The following is a 19,188-nucleotide window of genomic DNA, read 5'->3' as shown; positions in this document are numbered from 1 at the left end:
CATTTCTTCGGCAAATGATTAACTCTCGATGAACTGTTACATCTGCGAAGTACGTAGTGATTAATTTTGGGAGCTTAATTTGCTACGAAATGCTGAATCCGAATAAACTCCACTGAAGCCTCATTAATCTGACTCTAAATCCCTCCCACACCCAACGCTTCCAACTGAAATTTAGAGCAATCCCGGTCATAGATCTCGTGGCACGGCGGTCTAATCTTTTAATAGGAATGCTCTGTCCTCTCAAACTCACAACTCGCCATGCAAACCGTCACTTCTAGTGCCACGTGCCACCGTCGGCGGAAGATTAATTGGGAACAGAAACATCAGAGCGGCTCAGAGGACCAGTGTCGGAAGCGAGGCTTGGAGGACTATCTCGGAGGACCAGTGGCAGAGGCGAGGCTTGGAGGACTATCTCGGAGGACTAGTGGCAGAGGAGAGTGTGGGAGGGCCAATGGCGCTGGAGTTGTTTGGAGGACCATCTTGGAGGACCGTGAAGAGAGCGCCTCGTTGTGGCTCGAGGCACAGGCAGTTGCAGTGGGACGGGGGCGTATACGCAGTCGGGGGAAGTGAGCAGTCCCTGTCTGCGGGGCCCCCCTCCCCTCTGCCGTGGTCTCACCGGAGATAAGTGCTGTGTGTTAAGGAGACAACAACGCCCGACCCCCTCCGTCCCTCCCCTGTTCTCCGAGGGAAGGGGCCCGGGACCCGGCGGCGAGCCGACCTGTGCGCCTAGATCGGGAGGAGGGATTGCCGGGCAGAGAGCGACACAATAACCCCGCGGGGCAGCAGAAGAGGACAGCGAGGGAGGATGTAAAAGAAACGGCTCCGAAAGAGCGGGATTCGTGGCGGACGCTCTTGGAAAGGCCGGGGATGGGGCAACAACAGGCCCGCGTCGGCGGGGCTGCTGGTGTTGGTGTCGGCGGGGAGACAGTCCAGCCGGGTCGGGGTAGGGTTGGCACAACGAGGCCCGGACAAGGTGGAAGGAGGCGAGACATAGCAGTCAGGGGCAGTGAGGCCGCCTGTAACATCTTCACTCACCACGGTAAGTCTGCAGTTAATGTCGAGCGAAACGTATTTCGGTGCCGGAGGTACATGCAACTACTTTTAGTTATAGCAGGATTATAGGCAAATCCACTGCCCATTGTTTATATTTCATGACATTCTCCTTTCACTATTTGTGGTTTCGTGGGAAACAATGACAACCCGCACTGTAGTTACTGTGGCTCAGCTCCGTTGTTGATTGTGGCAAAGATTTTCCAAATGATCGCAATCAATGGAGCTGTACGCATTTATTTTGTTAATCTGAAAGCTGTTTATCCCACCTTTGGATGGTCATTAATTTCACTTAAAAGGCAATTATCCATTTTCATTTGGGTTTGTCTTTGGGACGCACGCAGGATTGCAGGTCAGTGTGGCTGGCTGGCATGTGAGAAACAAAATTCAAGGCTCAATGAATGGTTTTAATTGTGGTCGCAGATAGTGCTGCAACATTTTCAGTGTTGTATGGTGGCCCCCACACACACGTCTTCAGTAAGACTGTCTATTTCCACCTCTGTAATATTGCTTCAACGTCCCGTCTTCTCCCCCCCCCCCCCTTTAGCTTTCCACCGCTGAAGCACTCACCCATACCATTGTTAATTCTAGACTTGACGATTCCAGTGCACTTACATGTTACTGGTAAACCGCTGCCTGTGTCCTAACACCCATCAATTCCCACTTATCCAGTCCCATGCTCACTGACTTACATCAGCTCCCAATTAAACAACGCCTCAATTTCAAACTTCTCAACCTTGTTTTCAAACCCTCTGTGACATCCTCTCTATCTATAATCTGTAACCCCATCACCATCTGAGATACCTGCGCTCCACTTCTGATTTGTTGAATATCCTTGATTTTCATCGCTCCACCATAGGCTGTCCTTTACCTGCCTGGCCCCCAAGTTATGCTTTCCTTTCCTTTAAAATGTTCCTTGATATCTTTGATCAAACATAAAAATGTCTCGTTGAGTGGCTTGGTGCCATGTTAAAGCAATTTGTGATGTTTTGTTACGTTTAAGGGGTTAAAGAAATACAGGTTGTTCTGTACCTTTTGTTAATATCTTTGCATTTTTGAGATAAAGCACTAAATATTTTTAATGACTTAAATTGTTTTGTTGAATATTAATTTTTTTGTGTGTAGGATATCTTTTTAAAGTAGTACATTAATCAGCCTGATGCTGCAGTTTCTTACTGTGTGTTCTGTCATTACAGTGGTTTTACTATGGGTTTACATGGTGAGGTGATATTGAGACCAGAGGTAAAAACGTGAGTAGGGCAGCTCTGCTTATGTGTCTGAGAAGCTGCATTAAGACTTTCAGAAGCTGTGATAGTGGAGAAAGGCCAAGTGGAAGTTTTGAATAGTGTATTGCTGGGTCTTGTTGAATTTATGCAGTGGGTGTCCGTGGTTTGCGGGACCACTTGCTTCACGTAACTATTCTTTTCACAAAGCTGTTGGGATGTTTTACAAAAATTAGCCTCCGCTAAATGTATAATGTAAAAGATTGTGCTTTACTGGAGCTTCAATTTAATAATCTCTGGGTTACAAAAGAGAAATATGTATGTATGACGCTAAAGTACTATAGTGATTCTGAATTGCAATTTTTTTCATTAAGGTGTCCAGGGAAATCTTCCAATTAATTTCTTTTAATTTCTTCAGGAGTTAATTTCTTAAATCTGCTTCCCTCCATTTCTTCATGGCCTCCCTATGAATGACAAGCAACCTTGCTTGCAAGCTTATTCTCAATGCCATGGAAATTAGAAGTGACCAAAAAAGGCAAATATTTGACTGCTTTATTCTGCCATTTTTATGGGAAGAACCTGGCCTCGCTGAGCACGTAGTGGCAGGACTGCTGTAGTTGTACACTTGGGGTGTTGGATAGAAAATTGTTGATGCAAGTCCGTGTCCAAATATTTTGGTACTGGGCTGTTAATTGATCTTTTATTAACATGGAGGAGGGAATGGCAGATGGTTGTCACCTTACTGCTCGTAGTGAATATTGCTGAGAAAGGCACTCTGATCAGCGTGCACTGCTGCTGACGTTATTCAGTCTTGCATTAGAAAGAGCAATGGGGGGGGAAAAGGCAGGAGAATTGAGTAGCGCAGACACTTCCAAGAGGTATTGGGCAGATGATGGGGATTTTCTAGCAAACTTGGAAAGCTTTTCAGATGACAAATGACAAATATACCATTCAGTTTCCAATTGTCGTTGGTAGAGAATGATGAATTGATGAAGGCATTAATGAGCTAGACCAATGCTGAAAAAAGTAACCATGGTTTATTTGGAATAATGCTCAGTTTATAATGATGATGTGGAGATGCCAGCGTTAGACTAGGGTGAGCACAGTAAGAAGTCTTACGATACCAGGTTAAAGTCCAACAGGTTTGTTTCAAATGTTTCAAATGAGGAAGGAGCTACGCTCCGAAAGCTAGTGCTTGAAACAAACCTGTTGGACTTTAACCTGGTGTTGTAAGACTTCTTACAGTTTGTTATGAACAAGGTTTAAAGCTTGTACACAATGATTTAGGGAGGCAGGTCTTGATTCCTGCCATTGAGGAGGTGGGCAGGCCCCAAAGGACCTAACTTCAATAAGAACAGTACGAAGTCTTACAACACCAGGTTAAAGTCCAACAGGTTTGTTTCGATGTCACTAGCTTTCGGTGCGCTGCTCCTTCCTCAGGTGAATGAAGAGGTATGTTCCAGAAACAAATAGAGAGAGAAATTCAAAGCTGCCAGACAATGCTTGGAATGCGAGCATTAGCAGGTGATTAAATCTTTACAGATCCAGAGATGGGGTAACCTCAGGTTAAAGAGGTGTGAATTGTGTCAAGCCAGGACAGTTGGTAGGATTTCGCAGACCAGATGGTGGAGGATGCATGTAATGCGACATGAATCCCAGGTCCCGGTTGAGGCCGCACTCGTGTGCGGAACTTGGCTATAAGTTTTTGCTCGGCGATTCTGCGTTGTCGCGCGTCCTGAAGGCCGCCTTGGAGAACGCTTACCTGGAGATCAGAGGCTGAATGCCCTTGATTGCTGAAATGTTCCCCGACTGGAAGAGAACATTCCTGCCTGGTGATTGTCGCGCGATGTCCATTCATTCGTTGTCGCAGCGCCTGCATGGTCTTGCCAATGTAACACACTTCGGGACATCCTTTCCTGCAGCGTATGAGGTAGATAACATTGGCCGAGTCACACGAGTATGTACCTGGTGGGTGGTGTTCTCACGTGTAATGGTGGTATCCATGTCGATGATCTGGCACGTCTTGCAGAGATTGCCATGGCAGGGTTGTGTGGTGTCGTGGTCACTGTTCTGAAGACTGGGTAGTTTGCTGCAAACAATGGTTCGTTTGAGGTTGCGCGGTTGTTTGAAGGCAAGTAGTGGGGGTGTGGGGATGACCTTGGCAAGATGTTCATCGTCATCAATGACGTGTTGAAGGCTGTGAAGAAGATGTCGTAGTTTCTCCGCTCCGGGGAAGTACTGGACGACGAAGGGTACTCTGTCGGTTGTGTCCCGTGTTTGTCTTCTGAGGAGGTTGGTGCGGTTTTTCGCTGTGGCGCATTGGAACTGTCGATCGATGAGTCGAGTGCCATATCCCGTTCGTACGAGGGCATCTTTCAACGTCTGTAGATGCCTGTTACGCTCCTCCTCGTCTGAGCAGATCCTGTGTATAAGGAGAGCTTGCCCATAGGGGATGGCTTCTTTAATGTGTTTAGGGTGGAAGCTGGAGAAGTGGAGCATTGTGAGGTTATCCGTGGGTTTGTGGTAAAGCAAAAAGCTGAGGTGACCGTCCTTGATGGAGACGAGTGTGTCCAAGAAAGCAACTGATTGTCCAAGAAAGCAACTGATTTTGGAGAGTAACCTTCAATAACAACCTTCAATAAGAACAGCTTTAGTTGATCTTGGAAGTCCTGAGTTAGGGAGGAGAAAATCGTCAAGTTTCCAGATTGGCTGACGATAGACTTGATGTATTCGTGACATGAAACCCTTATTCCTGAAGGTTTGGCTGACCTATTTTAATCAAAAGAGAACTAAAAATGCCGAGCTTATGAGCTATGTATTAACGTTTACGCATTTTTATGGTCAATTCAGCACTGGTACACAGCAAGATGCATGCATGGTAGGACCATTTTTACATGTTTTGAGTGAAATGACTGGGATGGATGGCTGATCTGCGTGAGGGTGGAGACAAGTTGATCTGGGAGGGGCTGAATACTTGTTCTAATATAGTGGACTTGGTACAGGTTAGTGGGAGGGACTTGGATTGATTTGTTTTTACTGATGAGTTTAAACTGCTGCCGAATGAGACTTAGCCAAGCGATGCTCATTTGGATGATGTAATTGACTTAGTTTATGGTGACTAGCATGGGCCTGATTTTTGGATGAATGTGATGTTTGTTTGCTCCAAAGTGGTATGTATTTTTGAACGATTATTTCAGGCCACAGTATTATTGCCCTGATATTAGTTTGTATCTCATTTACATTATCAGGTTGCAAGCAAAGTAAATCGCAAGCACTCCAACAATATTCTTGGCTAGTGGCTAGTTTATGTTCAGTTTTGTGAATGAACACTGAGCATTTTAAGAAAATATCTACAAAAATGTAAGTCTGCAGACACACGTTCTCTTGCAACTCAATCTCCATCTGTCCATTGAATTTCAGTGACTTAAAGCTGCAATATCATACAGTTGCCCAAAAATGAACCAGTCACTGTGAATGTGTAAGAGCTGCAGATGTGTACCTCAGCATTGTCCTTGCCATTACATTTATCTGCCTTTCCAAGGGCTTTGCATCACACTGAAGTCTGATTCCACAGGTGCTGCCAGGAGAATTTATGTGAGCCTGTACACTGTCTGATGACATGCTATCTTGTTAGCTGGGAGCAAGGATTGGGTATCCTAACCAACCTTGTCATTGCCAAACAGCCGTATTTACTCTTTAGAGGGGGTGGGGGGGGGGGGGGTCACTTTGGTAATTGCTTGTTATGATCCTTTTTGCCCACCCCTTTCAACTAATTAGAGTGATCTCCTCTTACCCTAGTGGGGTTCAGCTCAGCTTGAGCTTGGCCTGCATAGTTCAGGTCGGTAAGATAAAAGCAAATTACTGCGGATGCTGGAATCTGAAACAAAAAACAAAAATGCTGGACAATCTCAGCAGGTGTGACACAATCTGTGGAGAGAGAACGGATCTAACATTTTGAGTCTGGATGACTGTCAAAGCTTTGACAGAGTCATCCAGACTGGAAACGTTAGCTCCATTCTCTCCCTGTAGATGCTGTCAGACCTGCTGAGATTGTCCAGCATTTGAAGTTTTAGTCCAGGCCCATGTTGGGTTGTGCATAAACTGAGCTGCCAAAATGACCTTTTTTTTTTTTAAATTTAGAGTACCCAATTTTTTTTTTCCAGTTAAAGGGTAATTTAGCTTGGCCAACCCACCTAACCTGCACATGTTTGGGTTGTGGGGGTGAAGCCCATGCAGACATGGCCAAAATTATTTTAATGTTGTGCAAACTGTGTAAAAATGCTTCTCTGTTTTCCACCTTAATTTTGTATTTGACACTGTGGGTGCCAGCTGCATTACTGAATCCTCACTGCAGGATTTGCATGAGCAGTGTAAAGGTTTTCTCAGCTTTTAGCTATAACTGAGGCTAATTTTAATTATGGACTATTTAGAGCAGATGGTAGTTTTGAAGCAGACCCTAATCGCAATGTCACTGCAAGATACAGCATGCATGATGAGGTTGTGCATATGTACATGACAAGGGGATGCGCGAACAATTCCAAACAACCCTCTGAAATGGCCTCGCAAGCCACTCGTATTCAAAAAATTTGGTCTTCATCTTCTGAAGGGCAGTTGGGGATGCTGGCCTTGCCTGCAGCACCTGCATTTTAAAAAACAGGCCATGTTGCCAGGTTTCTGGGCCACAGTCTGGGAAACAGAAATTTAAAAAAATAAAATAAAAATCATCTGCCCCTGGGTCAGCATGTTGATGTCTGGAGGAGGCCGTCTGCCCGCTGGGCTCCGGGCTTGAGCATAGGCTGAGGGGCTATGCATGCACGGGACTGCTGGCATTCTTGAAAGCTGGCCGCAGCCGGCATTCTTGAAAGCTGGCCGTGGCCTTTGGGCACTTGCGGGATCGGGAACGCCGTGTCCCTCCAGACCCTGTGTTTGAAAATATCTGCTCGAGTATTCCTACCTTGTGATTATGCTTTAAGACCTGACAGTTAATTCTGATCCAATGGATAGGCTAAGATTGAGTAGTCTGTGAGTAAGTGAAGTGAACTCTGACTGTAGGCATCTACATTTAAAAGAAATAAAGAACCTGCATTTATAGTGTACTTTTAATGTTCCAACTCGGTTCCAAATACTTCAGCCAATGAATTTTTGAAGTGCACTTTTGTTTCATAGACAATCCTAAAGCTAATGACCAGATTTCTCTGCTTTGATAGTGATGTTTGAGGGGTGAATGTTGGCTGAGATACCAAGACAGCCACATGTTCTTTGAATAATCATGGCACAGGATCTTTTACAACCCTCTGAAATTGCAAATGAGAATCTGATTTAACATTTTGTCCAAAGAATGGCACCTTCACCTTCCATCGAGGATATGCACAAGTCCTGGAGTGAAATCTTGATCCACAACTTCCCGATTTGGTTTTAGGAGCATAGCACTGAGGTGAGCTGATACATGTTAAAACAAGCCTCTATGTAGAGTTGCTGATTCAGGCATGTGACTTGCTACACTATTACATTAATTTACTGCGTGAATTTTATACTTGTTAATTACTTGTCCGAAAGGAGAGAATGTTGGAATCTGTATGGGAACAAATCACCGACACTTGTGTTTTCTTCAAGTTTACATCCTCAGTCTCAAACAGAAGATAATCTTGGTTTGCATATGAAAAATACCGTAGTTTCTGAAAATCTGAAATATAAACAGAAAATGCAGGAGATCTTCAGCTGGTCAACAAGCATCTGTGGAGAGAGAAACAGCTAGCATTTCAGATTAGTGACCTTTCATCATAAATCGGAAACATTAACTCTGTTTCTCCCTCCACAGATGCTGCCTGACCTGTTGAGCATTTTCAACATTTGGTTTTTCAAGCGTTTAGATATGCAAATTATGAATCTGTTCATAAACAGAGAAAGGTGCAGATCAGGTACTTCCTCATTAATTAGATTTGCACCAGTAGTATGTAAGCCTCAAGAGACCAGAACAGTGGATAAAATTGATTCTCATCTCCAATAACTTAAACTAAGGATAGTTTAAAAAATAATAATTTAGAGTACCCAATTAATCTTTTCCAATTAAGGGGCAATTTAGCGTGGCCAATCTGCTTACTCTGCACATCTTTGGGTTGTGGGAGTGAAACCCGTGTAAACATGGGGAGAATGTGCAAACTCCACACGGTCAGTGACCCAAAGCTGGGATCGAACCTGGGACCTTGTCGCCGTGAGGCAGCAGTGCTAACCACTGCGCCACCGTGCTGCCCCAAACTACGGATAGTTAACATGGATTTAAACATTTCTGTTTCCCAGGCTGTGACCCAGAAACTTGGCAACATGTGTTCTTTATAATGCAGATGCTGCTGGTAAGGCTGGCATTTTCTGCCCACCCCCAAGTGCTCTTCAGAAGATAATGAACCAACTTCTGGCGTATGAGTGGCTTGCAAGGTCATTTCAGCGAGTAATTAGAAATCATAGCACCTCCCCTTGTCATGTACTCACACGCAACCTCATCAAAAACAAGTTCAGAATGCTTTGTAAATGCAAAATAATCATGGTGCAAAATGGAGCAGTAGAACTTTGTGGTGTATTTCGAAGCAATTTGGACGTTTGCCCTGCTTCTCTTTTGCTGAAAGAACTTTCATCTTCGTTCAGTTTCCGACATATGAATAACATCGTCACATCATTTCATTTTTCGTTACTTGTATTTTCTTAAAGCACTTTGTTAAATTTGTCACTAGTGACTTGCTTTCTACACATCCATGTTAACTATTCTTAATTAACCCAAACCATTTGAGATGAGTATCCACTGTTCTGGTCTCTAGAGGCAGACCTACTACTGATGCGAGGCTAATTGATAGTAAATACTCGATTTACACCACTGTCTATGAACAGTTGCATAACTTACATTTAAATGTTTGAAAAATTGACACAGTATCTGCTTTCTCGCGTCTTAACTGAGAATTTTGGGATATATGCCATCCAGTATATAGTCCTACCTGTTGCCTAGGTATTCCAGCTTCACTCTCTTTCCCACTACGCGACTCATGTGAAAACCAAGGCAAATGACTTGTAAAAGGCTGAAGTGACGAAAACATCAAGTAAGATAGTTTCATCTTTTGTCAAGATGGGCATGAGTGGGGGGGGGGGAAAGAAAGATGGTGGCACAGTGATCATGACACTGGATGAGTAATCCAGAGGCCCAAACTAATACTCTGGGACCTGTGTTCAAATCCTACCATGGTAGACTTTAACTTTTTTTAATAAATTCTTTTTAAAAAAGAAAAAACATCTGGTTCATTAATGCCCTTCCCTGGTCTGGCCGCAATGTGATTCTTAACTGCCCTCTGAACTGGTATAGCAAGCCACTCAGTTGAAGGGCAATTATGGATGGGCTACAAATGCTGGCCTTGCCTATAATGCCACATCCCATGAAAGAATAAGTAAAATAAAGATTTATCTTTTCCATGGTTATAAACCTTTTGCTGTTGCCTGCCAGTCACTTTATTTTTCTATTCTGAGTTTTGTTTTACCCATTGTTGTTGTTAACCATAGCATTATTATCTTTTTGAATTTTAATTTCTGTGCTCATCTAAGGAACTCCAGCACTACCTTCTCTGCTAATTGGAATATGTTTATTCTGTACTGTAATTGTTTGCTTGACCTGTTCCAATTTTTTCTTTCCATGTTCATCGTTACTCATTTTCTTCAGTCTATCTGGACTAATTCTATGTTTTTTTTTCTACTCCAATACCTTTTATCTTGAAGCCGTACTTCACATTTTGCTTTTTCCTCAATTACTCCCCCACGCTTGCATTGCCGACTTGGCCCACTTCATTTCCTGCAACAAGATACAGCTGTGTTGCTTTCCTTGTTGGATTAGAAATACACTGAAACAGAAGACTATTCTGGACACGTAAATACATATTCTTACCCCCATATTTCTTTGGATAATTGCATTCATCCATTATTATAGTCCTGTTGTTCCGGCACTTTTTTCTCTAGTCTGCATATCTATCTCTGCCATTCATTGGTTAATAATATAGTCCCAACAAAGTAACACTGTTCCTCAAAAAAAGAGACATTTGATGAGAATTGAGGATATATATTTATATAGACGAAATTTGGCGTTCCGTGATTTAGTTTTACAATTTTCTTGTGATTTTAGCACCGAGTTAAAGAAAGCTTCAATTATCCCAGCATTGGATCTTGAGCCCTAATTCAATAAGAATGCACCAATGTGACCTTTCCCATTCTTCTACCAGCCAGACCTTGCGCTTCTCAGGGTGGAATTAAAAACTGTTTTATTCCAATTTGTGAATGAATAGTTATCCAAAGTGATTTTAAATAACACTCTTTCACCTGTTAAATACAAAGAAAAGACTTCAATCGCAACAGAGATTTGAATGTTAGAATCAAAGTTTAAATGTTAGTGTGCTAACCCACTGCACCCAGATTCTGTGTGTCTCACTTAATTGCAATGTTTGACTTAATTTCTAGTTCCCCTTAAGCAGGGATCTGATGATAGGAGACAAATTTGTTTAGCTTTGCAGTCTTTTGTGTTTTCTGTCTTCCCATGAATCTCCTTGCAACATGCCGTTCTGTCAAGAGTTGTGATGTGACTGAGAATTTTCTTCACATTGCTCATCTTTTTTCCTGCCTTGTGATGTCTTTTTTTTCCTGCCATGTGGCGTCTTTTTTCCTGCCATGTGACGCCAATACGATAATTGGACATTCCACACCTCAGAAAATATGCCCCAAATGCCTCTAAATTAATTAAATTTATTGTTGTGTTAAAAATCTTGATATATTTATAAGTCGCTAAGATATTTGTGCATTTAATTCCTGTTAACCATCTGGACATTATTGTCATGTTTTGACTTCCTTTTAATTTCCAAGATATTTATAGATTTAGAGTATAATAATGGATATTAAGGTATAAAATGCTTATTAATTGTGATTAGCCTAAGTTTGATCAATGTCAAGAGAAGGGGCATTTTTGGGTTGTACAAGGTTAAGCTATATTTAATATCTTTGAATCATATAACCCCAACAGTACAGAAGAAGACCACCTGGCTCATCGAGTCTGCACTGACCATCTGAAAGAGCACTCTACCGAGGTCTACAACCCATATGAGCTCTGTATTACCACCTAACCGTTGGGGCTATTTACCATGACCAATCCACCTAACCTGCACATGTGTACACTGGAGTGAAGGGAAATGGGGTTGGACAAGATGAGGGATCTGTATTTGGAGGAAGGGTTCGCCTGTCTGGAGAAGCTAAGGGAGAGGGTAGAGCTGCTGAGGGGGAGCGAGTTTAGGTATCTGCAGGTTAGGGACTTTGCGCAAAAGGTCTGTAAGGGGTTCCGTAGGTTGTCGGGATACACCCTGCTGGAACGACTGCTGCTTCCGGATGTGGAAGGGGAGGAAAGAATTGGGGATATATATAAAAGCAAATTACTGCGGATGCTGGAATCTGAAACGAAAGAGAAAATGCTGGACAATCTTAGCAGGTCTGCCAGCATCTGTAGGGAGAGAAGTGGCTGGGGGAGCAGGGAGGCGAACGGCAGTGAAGATCAAGGAGAAATGGGAAGGGGAGTTGGGAGGGGAGATAAATTGGGGAGTATGGAGTGAGGCACTGCGTAGGGTAAACGGGACCTCGTCTTGCGCAAGGATTTTAAAAATAAATTTAGAATACCCAATGATATCATTTTTCCCAATTAAGGGGCAATTTAGCATGGCCAATCCACCTACCCTGCACATCTTTGGGTTGTGGGGGTGAAACCCATGCAGACATGTGTAGCCACCTAAATTGGCCAGCTCCCGATTTAAAATGGCGAACAGCAAAGGCTGATGGGAAAGTCAGCCAACATAGACAGAAACCAGCAGCTGCAAGTTTGCTGTGTATTTAACTCTGCAAAAGGCCAGACAACATCGGTACCAGCAACCATCAGCATAACAATGTAGCAGCCATCTACATACTGATGAGCAATCCCCGAGAACAATAAGTAACATTTTGGACACACAAAGCAAAGCCAGACTCCTCGGCGCCAGCAGGAGCCAACACAAAGGAGGTGAATGAGCACCTCGACCGCCCATCGATCAGGGAACTGCTCCAGTATTGGAGAAATTGAACCAAGTAATTGGGACAAAGTCCAATCACTTGGGACCAGGTACAGGGTCCGCCCCCGAAAGGCGGGAAGCCCCTGGGGACTATAAGAGTTAAGCCCCACGTTCAAATTGCTCTCTTCACCTCTTCGTCCTGCCCGGGTCATCCAGCAACACAAACCAACATTGACCGTGACCGGTGCAGTGACCACCAAACAAAGTAAGTCTTAATTCAATGCTCGCTACGAGATCGGCGCTCCTAGCTACCAATCCGTACCAACTTCGAATCCTGCAGACTCAGAACCCGAACGAAAGGCCATTTGTTCCCCTGACCTGGTGGGCCAGTCCGAAGTTAAGTATAGGCCTGTTAGTTGTAGAAGTAGCTTAGACGTAGAATTTGTGCATGAGTAGCGATTACTGTGTATAATAAATGTGCTTTGATTTGAATCTTACTAATCGGTGTATTGGGTTATTGATCATTACTCGGAATTGAACCTCGTGGTGGTATCATAAAGATACCTGGCGACTCGAGAGCAAAGGTAATAAAACAGAGCAATTGAACCAAGGAGAAAGTTAGCAACACATGGGGACAGTGACCCAGGGCCGGGATTCGAACCCGGGTCCTCAGCACCGCAGTCCCAGTGCTAACCACTGCTCCGCCGTGCTGCCCGTCTCTTGCACAAGAATAAGGTTGATCTGTTCAAGGTGGGACACAGGGTACATATGACTCGGGCAAGAATGAATGGGTTCTTCCAGGGGGTGACAGATGAGTGTGAGAAGTGTGGGCTCGGACAGCGAATCATGTGCACATGTTCTGGGGGCTGTGAAAAATTGGAGAGATTCTGGGTGGCAGTGCTTGCAGTCCTAGCCAGTATAGTGGGAGGGAAGGTGGATCCGGACGCTTTCGTGGCAGTATTCAAGATTTCGGAGAAGCCAGAGCTCATAGAGAGGAGGAAGGCCGATGTCGTGGCCTTCACCTCTCTGATTGCACGGCGGCGGATTTTACTGGAGTGGCGGTCGACATTGCCATTGGGTGTAGCGGCTTGGTTGGGTGACCTGTAGGACTTTCTGCAATTGGAGAAGATAAAGTATGAGTTAAGGGGCTCAACAGAGGGGTTTGGGGGAAAAGTTGTACAAACAGTATGGTTGATTGTTGGGAAGTATGTTTCCCGGAGTGTTTATTTGCTGTAACCTGTTTTGATACATGTTTGTAATAAAATACATTAAAAAAAAAAAAAAAAATAATGCAGCATGCCCTCAGTACAGAACTGAAGTACCTCTTCACATTTTGTTCAAGTCCTGGAATGGGCTTGAACCCACAGTCTCTGACTTTGGAGAGGGCTAGCATTGAGTCAAGCTGATGCCAAATGCTAAGTCTGGTGCTATAATATGGATTTCCTGTAACAGCGTCATATTTTACATTGTGAGAATTTGGTGCTTTTCTGTGGTGTTTACTAAATATTCAGCATATTTTTGTACAAGTATTATGAGTAATATAGGTGAGTCCACAATATCTTGCGCAAGAGGTCATTAATATGTGAGCCTTTATTGTGCTCACACACTATTCATCAATAGCTCATCCAATCCTGTACTATCTCATGTCGTACATGAGCTTTGAGCAAAGATTGCTGGATAATGGTCAGGGGAACCAACCATTTTTTTAAAACCTCAACTCGGGTATTGAGTTTTGGCTGACATCAGCTAACTGCGTCGAGAATTTGAACCTGAGGCTGTGTTTAATTTCATTAGAGGTAATTAACTAGATTTCTCCCATAACTCTAGTACTTCTGCAATGCAGTACGGAGAAATCCTATTCTCAAATTGTAAAATTTTCCAGCTTGTGTTGGGGAATAATTGATTCTTGGCAAAATAGGTTCATGTATACCTGAGAATTAGTTAACAACTTTAATTGAATGATTCAGGTGATGTAAGCAGCTATAATAAAGATTGAGTAGTATGTAATTGTCATCAGGATCCTGCTGCTCGGACTTGCTTTATAATTACTCCAATTCTTTTTCTAAAAACGCATTTGACGATTATGTGGAGATCTTGGAGCAGTCTGGATCCTTTTCTCTACTGGCATCTCTCCCTCAACAATCTCTCACTCATTGTCAGCAAAACTAAAGAGATGGTCATTGACTTCAGGAAGCAAAGCATCGTACACATGCTTGTCTGCATCAATGGTGCTGAGGTGGAGATGGTTGACAGCTTCAAATTCCTAGGTGTGCACATCACCAACAATCTGTCCTGTTACAGCCACTTTGACGCGACGACCAAGAAAGCACAACAGTGCCTATACTTTCTCAGGAAACTGTGGAAATTCGGCATGCCCACAGTGACTCTTAGAATGCTTCCTCTGTAAAAATTGCTATCTGGCTGCATCACAATTTGGTATGGGATCTGCTCGACCCAAAACCGGAAGAAACTACAGAGAGTCGTGGACACAGCCCAGTCTGCCACGTGAACCCACCTCCCATCCATTGACTCTGTCTTAGGAAAGTGGGCAGCATAATAAAAGATCCCTCCCACACGGGTTATTCCCTCTTCTAACCTCTCCCATCGGGCAGGATATACAAAAGTCTGAGAACACGCACAAACAGATTCAAAAACATTCTTCCCCGCTGTTACCAGACTCCTAAAAGACCCTCTAATGGGACTGATCTGATCTCTTCACACGTTCTCTACTGAGTAGTACTATACACCTGTATGCTTCAACCGATGCCTGTGTCTTTTTTTCATGTATGGAATGATCTGTCTGAACTGTATGCAGAACAGTACTTTTCACTGTACCTCAGTACACGTGACAATAAATAAATCCAATCCAATCTGCTGTCTGTGCAAGCATTGACTGCACACACCCACATCATTTCAATCATCCAATCTGGCCACAGCAGGATTAACTGTTCTCATGGTCATTCACAATCTGCAGTTGATTGCTAAGAAATTAAGGAACAGTGAAATAAAATACGTTAAACGTGAATTTGTGATTTTGTTACTATCTTGCACAATAATTCGCATGAAGTGAGTGTGCGTGGTATGTGTGCACATTATTTATATTTATATACATATGTATAATATATATAGAAAGTATACTGTTAATAGATTGTCCAAAGGTGTTTCATCTGTAGTTGCAGGAGTGGTATATAACGTTTACAGGCAAGTGGCTGTGTCTCACAGCTTGATTTAGGCTTGGATGCAGTATAATTCCTACCTCGTGTGAAGCAACATTAAGAAATCAGGCAGTTCATTGGATCATTAGAGTACTTAAATTAGCAAAGTTTTCATACTAGAGAGAATGCAGATGCTGTTGCTCCCAAACTTGGGGGAAAAATAAAAACCAAGGGAGTAGAACTCCGAGTTCAACCTGTTACATTTATATTGCTTAATTTCATTACCTTTTTTCGTGGTACCTTAAATATTATTTTTCAAATGTTGCTCATTTTGAGCAGACAGCCATGTGATTTTAGACTACTTGGGAATTTTATGCAGTAATGGATTTGTTCCTTTTATATAAATATAAATTAGAGCTTCTAAAGTATCATCTCATAATTATATGATTAGTTTTTTAAAAATGAGTTGTAATTGGTTTAGATGTTTCCTTGATATTCAATGTTCACTTCAATTTTAAAATCTCATCATTGCATACTTGTTATAACTGTTCTTAAGTCAAGTCTTGGGTAGAACCAAATATTAGAAGAGGTGTACTGTTAAAAGTCACCGTTATGATAAATGTTGTGCTAGGACGTATTAAGATGTACAGACGTGACTGCAGCTTTGAGAAACAAGAAGGAACTTGCATTTACAAAGTGCCTTCAGTCCTCAGGACGTCCCAAGGCACTTCATGACCAATTAAGTACTTTTGACATTGTGTAGCCAACGCTCCAGCCGATTAGTGCACAGTGAAGCCGCAATTAAGATAATCAGATCGTCTGTTTTCGTGGTATTAGGTAGCCAGATCATCAGCAGAAGTTCCCTGATGATATTAGAATAGTTGCATGAGATCTATAATGTCTGTCTGTGTGCAGTTGAGGGCACCATTTAATGTATCAAAGAATACAATATCTTTGAATACAGCTTTTTCACAGCACTGGAATTGTACTCGAGTATCTAAGTGGGACTTTGACCAAACACTTTAAGTCCTAGGTTCAAACATTCTGATCCAAAGCTGACCTAATAATGTTGAACAAAGAGGCTGCTTATAAATGTTTACAGTTTTTTTTCCTGAACTATTTTTCTACCCTCTCTGCCTGCTGGAAGGAATTGACTTCTTACCTAAATACAGTTCAACAGAGCTTCTTAGTTCCCCAGGAGCTCTGAACCTTTTCAACTGAAGGTATCTCAGCCACGTCTGATTCTGTCTTCACCAGACCAGTGGATAAAGCTCAGAATGAGAACCCAAGCATTTTGCGTCATGCCTCCAATATGACTTGCAGCCATGACATGAATAGAACTGCCCCATTTGCTATTGCATGAGATAGGTTAACCCTGCTCAGTTGGGGATTAATCTGGAACCTTTCTGGCTTGTTTCATTGTATACTGTTTATAGGATGTGGTGCACCAAGCTTAAATAACAGAATGACCCCTTCCTGTCCTGTAACAATTGAAATTTTAAGTCTGAGCCAAATTCTCGAAAGCCTTGTGGTTCTGGTGCGTACATTGCCAAGAAGACAGACTACCATCTCTAGGTTATATACTATTCTGCAGGTACATGTATTGTCATTCCCATATCACTGGATCAGTAGCCTGGAATTGTCTACCGATTACCAGGGGGTCAGCATCAACTGAAGGATTGCACTAGTTTATTCAGAAGGACAAACAATACTTTATCATTGAAATTTGGGGTGAGCAGTAAGCATGGTCTTAGTGGCATTTTTATTGTGGTTCAGTTCACTCATTTTGAATGGGCAAGGGACAAGCCTAAGCAATTTGAAATTGTCAATGATGCACTTAATTTCCACTATTTGGCTCCTCAGATTGTAATTTTTAACTTCTTTATATCGGCATGCGATATTTCAGTGAAATATTTGCTGGATGCCTTTTTAGTATCTCTTGCCTTAATTTGATATCTTAAATAAGTAGGAATAATTCTTGTAAAATGCTCTTTTGGGTTTCAGTTATTGCGATTTGCATGTTAGCATATTAACAAATCTCCCAGCCAGGGGCACCAATTATCCTGGCTGGCAAAGTTTGCTAGTATGGTTCGGGTGGGTTTAAACTAATGTGGCAGGGGAGTGGGGAATCAGAACAGTAAGCCAACAAGTGTAGAGACTTGAGCATGGTACCAGGGCCATTCTCTGTGTTTGCGTGGGTTTCGCCCAAGATGTGCAGGGTAGGTGGATTGGCCACGCTAAATTGCCCCTTAATTAGAAAAAAAATGAATTGGGTACTCTAAAAAAAAATTTTTCTAATGGCACCAGGGTCAGGCTGGCTGAGAGGAAGGGCAGACTGGGGGGGTCGAACTCAGTTGGCCTGGAGGTCTGGAATGCATCTGCTTCAATGCATGAGGACAACAGGTAAGACGGATGAACTTAGAGCCTTGATTCATGCGCGGAACGTGGTAACAGAGATTTGGTTAAAAAAGGGACAGTACTGGCACCTAAATATTCCAGGATATAGGTGTTCTAGGCAAGGCAGTGGGGAAGGTAAAAAAGGTGGGGGAGTTTCAATACTGCTTCGAGAACATAGAACAGCTGTACAGAGGGAGGACACCTTGGAAGAATCAAGTAACGAGACACTGGGTAGAACTCCGAAACTGGGAGGGGGCAGTCACTATGATAGGGGTGTACTGCAGGCCTCTCAACAGCCCACGGGAAGTTAAAGAACATGTATCTAAGCAGATTCTGGATAGATGTAGAAATAATAGGGTTGTTGTAGTGGGAAACTTTACCTTTCCTCATGTTGACTGAAAATCCCTTGGGCGCTAGGGGTCCGGATGGTGAGGAATTTGTTACGTGTGTCCAGGAAGACACACACTATGTGGATAGTCCAACTAGAGAGGGGGGCTATACTGGACCTAGCACTTGGTATTGAGTCCGGCCAGGTCATCGAAATTATATTTGGGGGAACATGTGGCGAACAGTGACCACAATTCCATTAGCTTTCGGATACTCATGGAAGAGGACGAGTGTTGTCCTGGGGTTAAGGTACTAAATTGGGGAAGGCTAACTACAACCAGATTAGGCAGGATTTAGAGGCGATTGTTTGGGAGAGGCTGTTGCAGGGTAAATTCACATTTGGCATGTGGGAGTCTTTTGAGGAGCAGTTGATGGGAGTGCAGGACAGGCATGTACCGATGGAAAGGCAGGATTCAGGAACCGTGGATGACCTGGGAAATTGCGAGTCGAGTCAAAAAGAAAAAGGATACATACGTGATGTCTAGGCATCTCAGCACTTGAAGAATACAGGGCAAGTAGAAAACAGCTCAAACAGGGAGTTAGGAGGGCATAAATGGGTCACGCAATGTCCTTCGCAGACAGGGTAAAGGAGAATCCCAAGGTATTTTATACGTATATTAGGAACAAGAGGGTAGTTAGAGAAAGAGTTGGTCCACTCGAGGACAAAGGAGGTAAATTATGCATAGAACCAAAGGAAGTAGGTGAGATCCTGAATGAGTATTTTGCATCAATCTTCACAAAGGAGTGGGACACGTTGATTGGTGGGGATATGAAAACACTTTTGAACAAGTCATTATTATGAGGGAGAAAGTGTTTGGTGTGTTTATAAAATAAAAAAAGAAATCCCCCGGGCCAGATGGCATCTACCCAGATTACTGAGGGAGATGAGAGATTAAACCGCTGGGCTTTTAACAGAAATCTTTGTTT

General features: G+C 43.0%; 1 protein-coding gene across 2 annotated transcripts in view; it reads left to right on the top strand.

The window, feature by feature from the left end:
• Nucleotides 1-521: 521 nt before the first annotated feature.
• Nucleotides 522-19,188, top strand: part of abl2 (c-abl oncogene 2, non-receptor tyrosine kinase) — a 149,245-nt gene continuing 130,578 nt past the window's right edge. For both annotated transcript variants that reach the window (XM_072511273.1, XM_072511274.1), the window contains exon 1: nt 522-1,039. In XM_072511273.1, coding sequence (XP_072367374.1) covers nt 868-1,039 — 172 coding nt within the window. In that variant the 5' untranslated portion in view covers nt 522-867. The remainder of the gene's footprint in view (nt 1,040-19,188) is intronic.

This window comes from Scyliorhinus torazame, chromosome 7 (genome assembly GCF_047496885.1).
Source record: "Scyliorhinus torazame isolate Kashiwa2021f chromosome 7, sScyTor2.1, whole genome shotgun sequence".
Classification (NCBI taxonomy): domain Eukaryota; kingdom Metazoa; phylum Chordata; class Chondrichthyes; order Carcharhiniformes; family Scyliorhinidae; genus Scyliorhinus; species Scyliorhinus torazame.
This window is presented reverse-complemented; position numbering and strand designations above follow the sequence as displayed.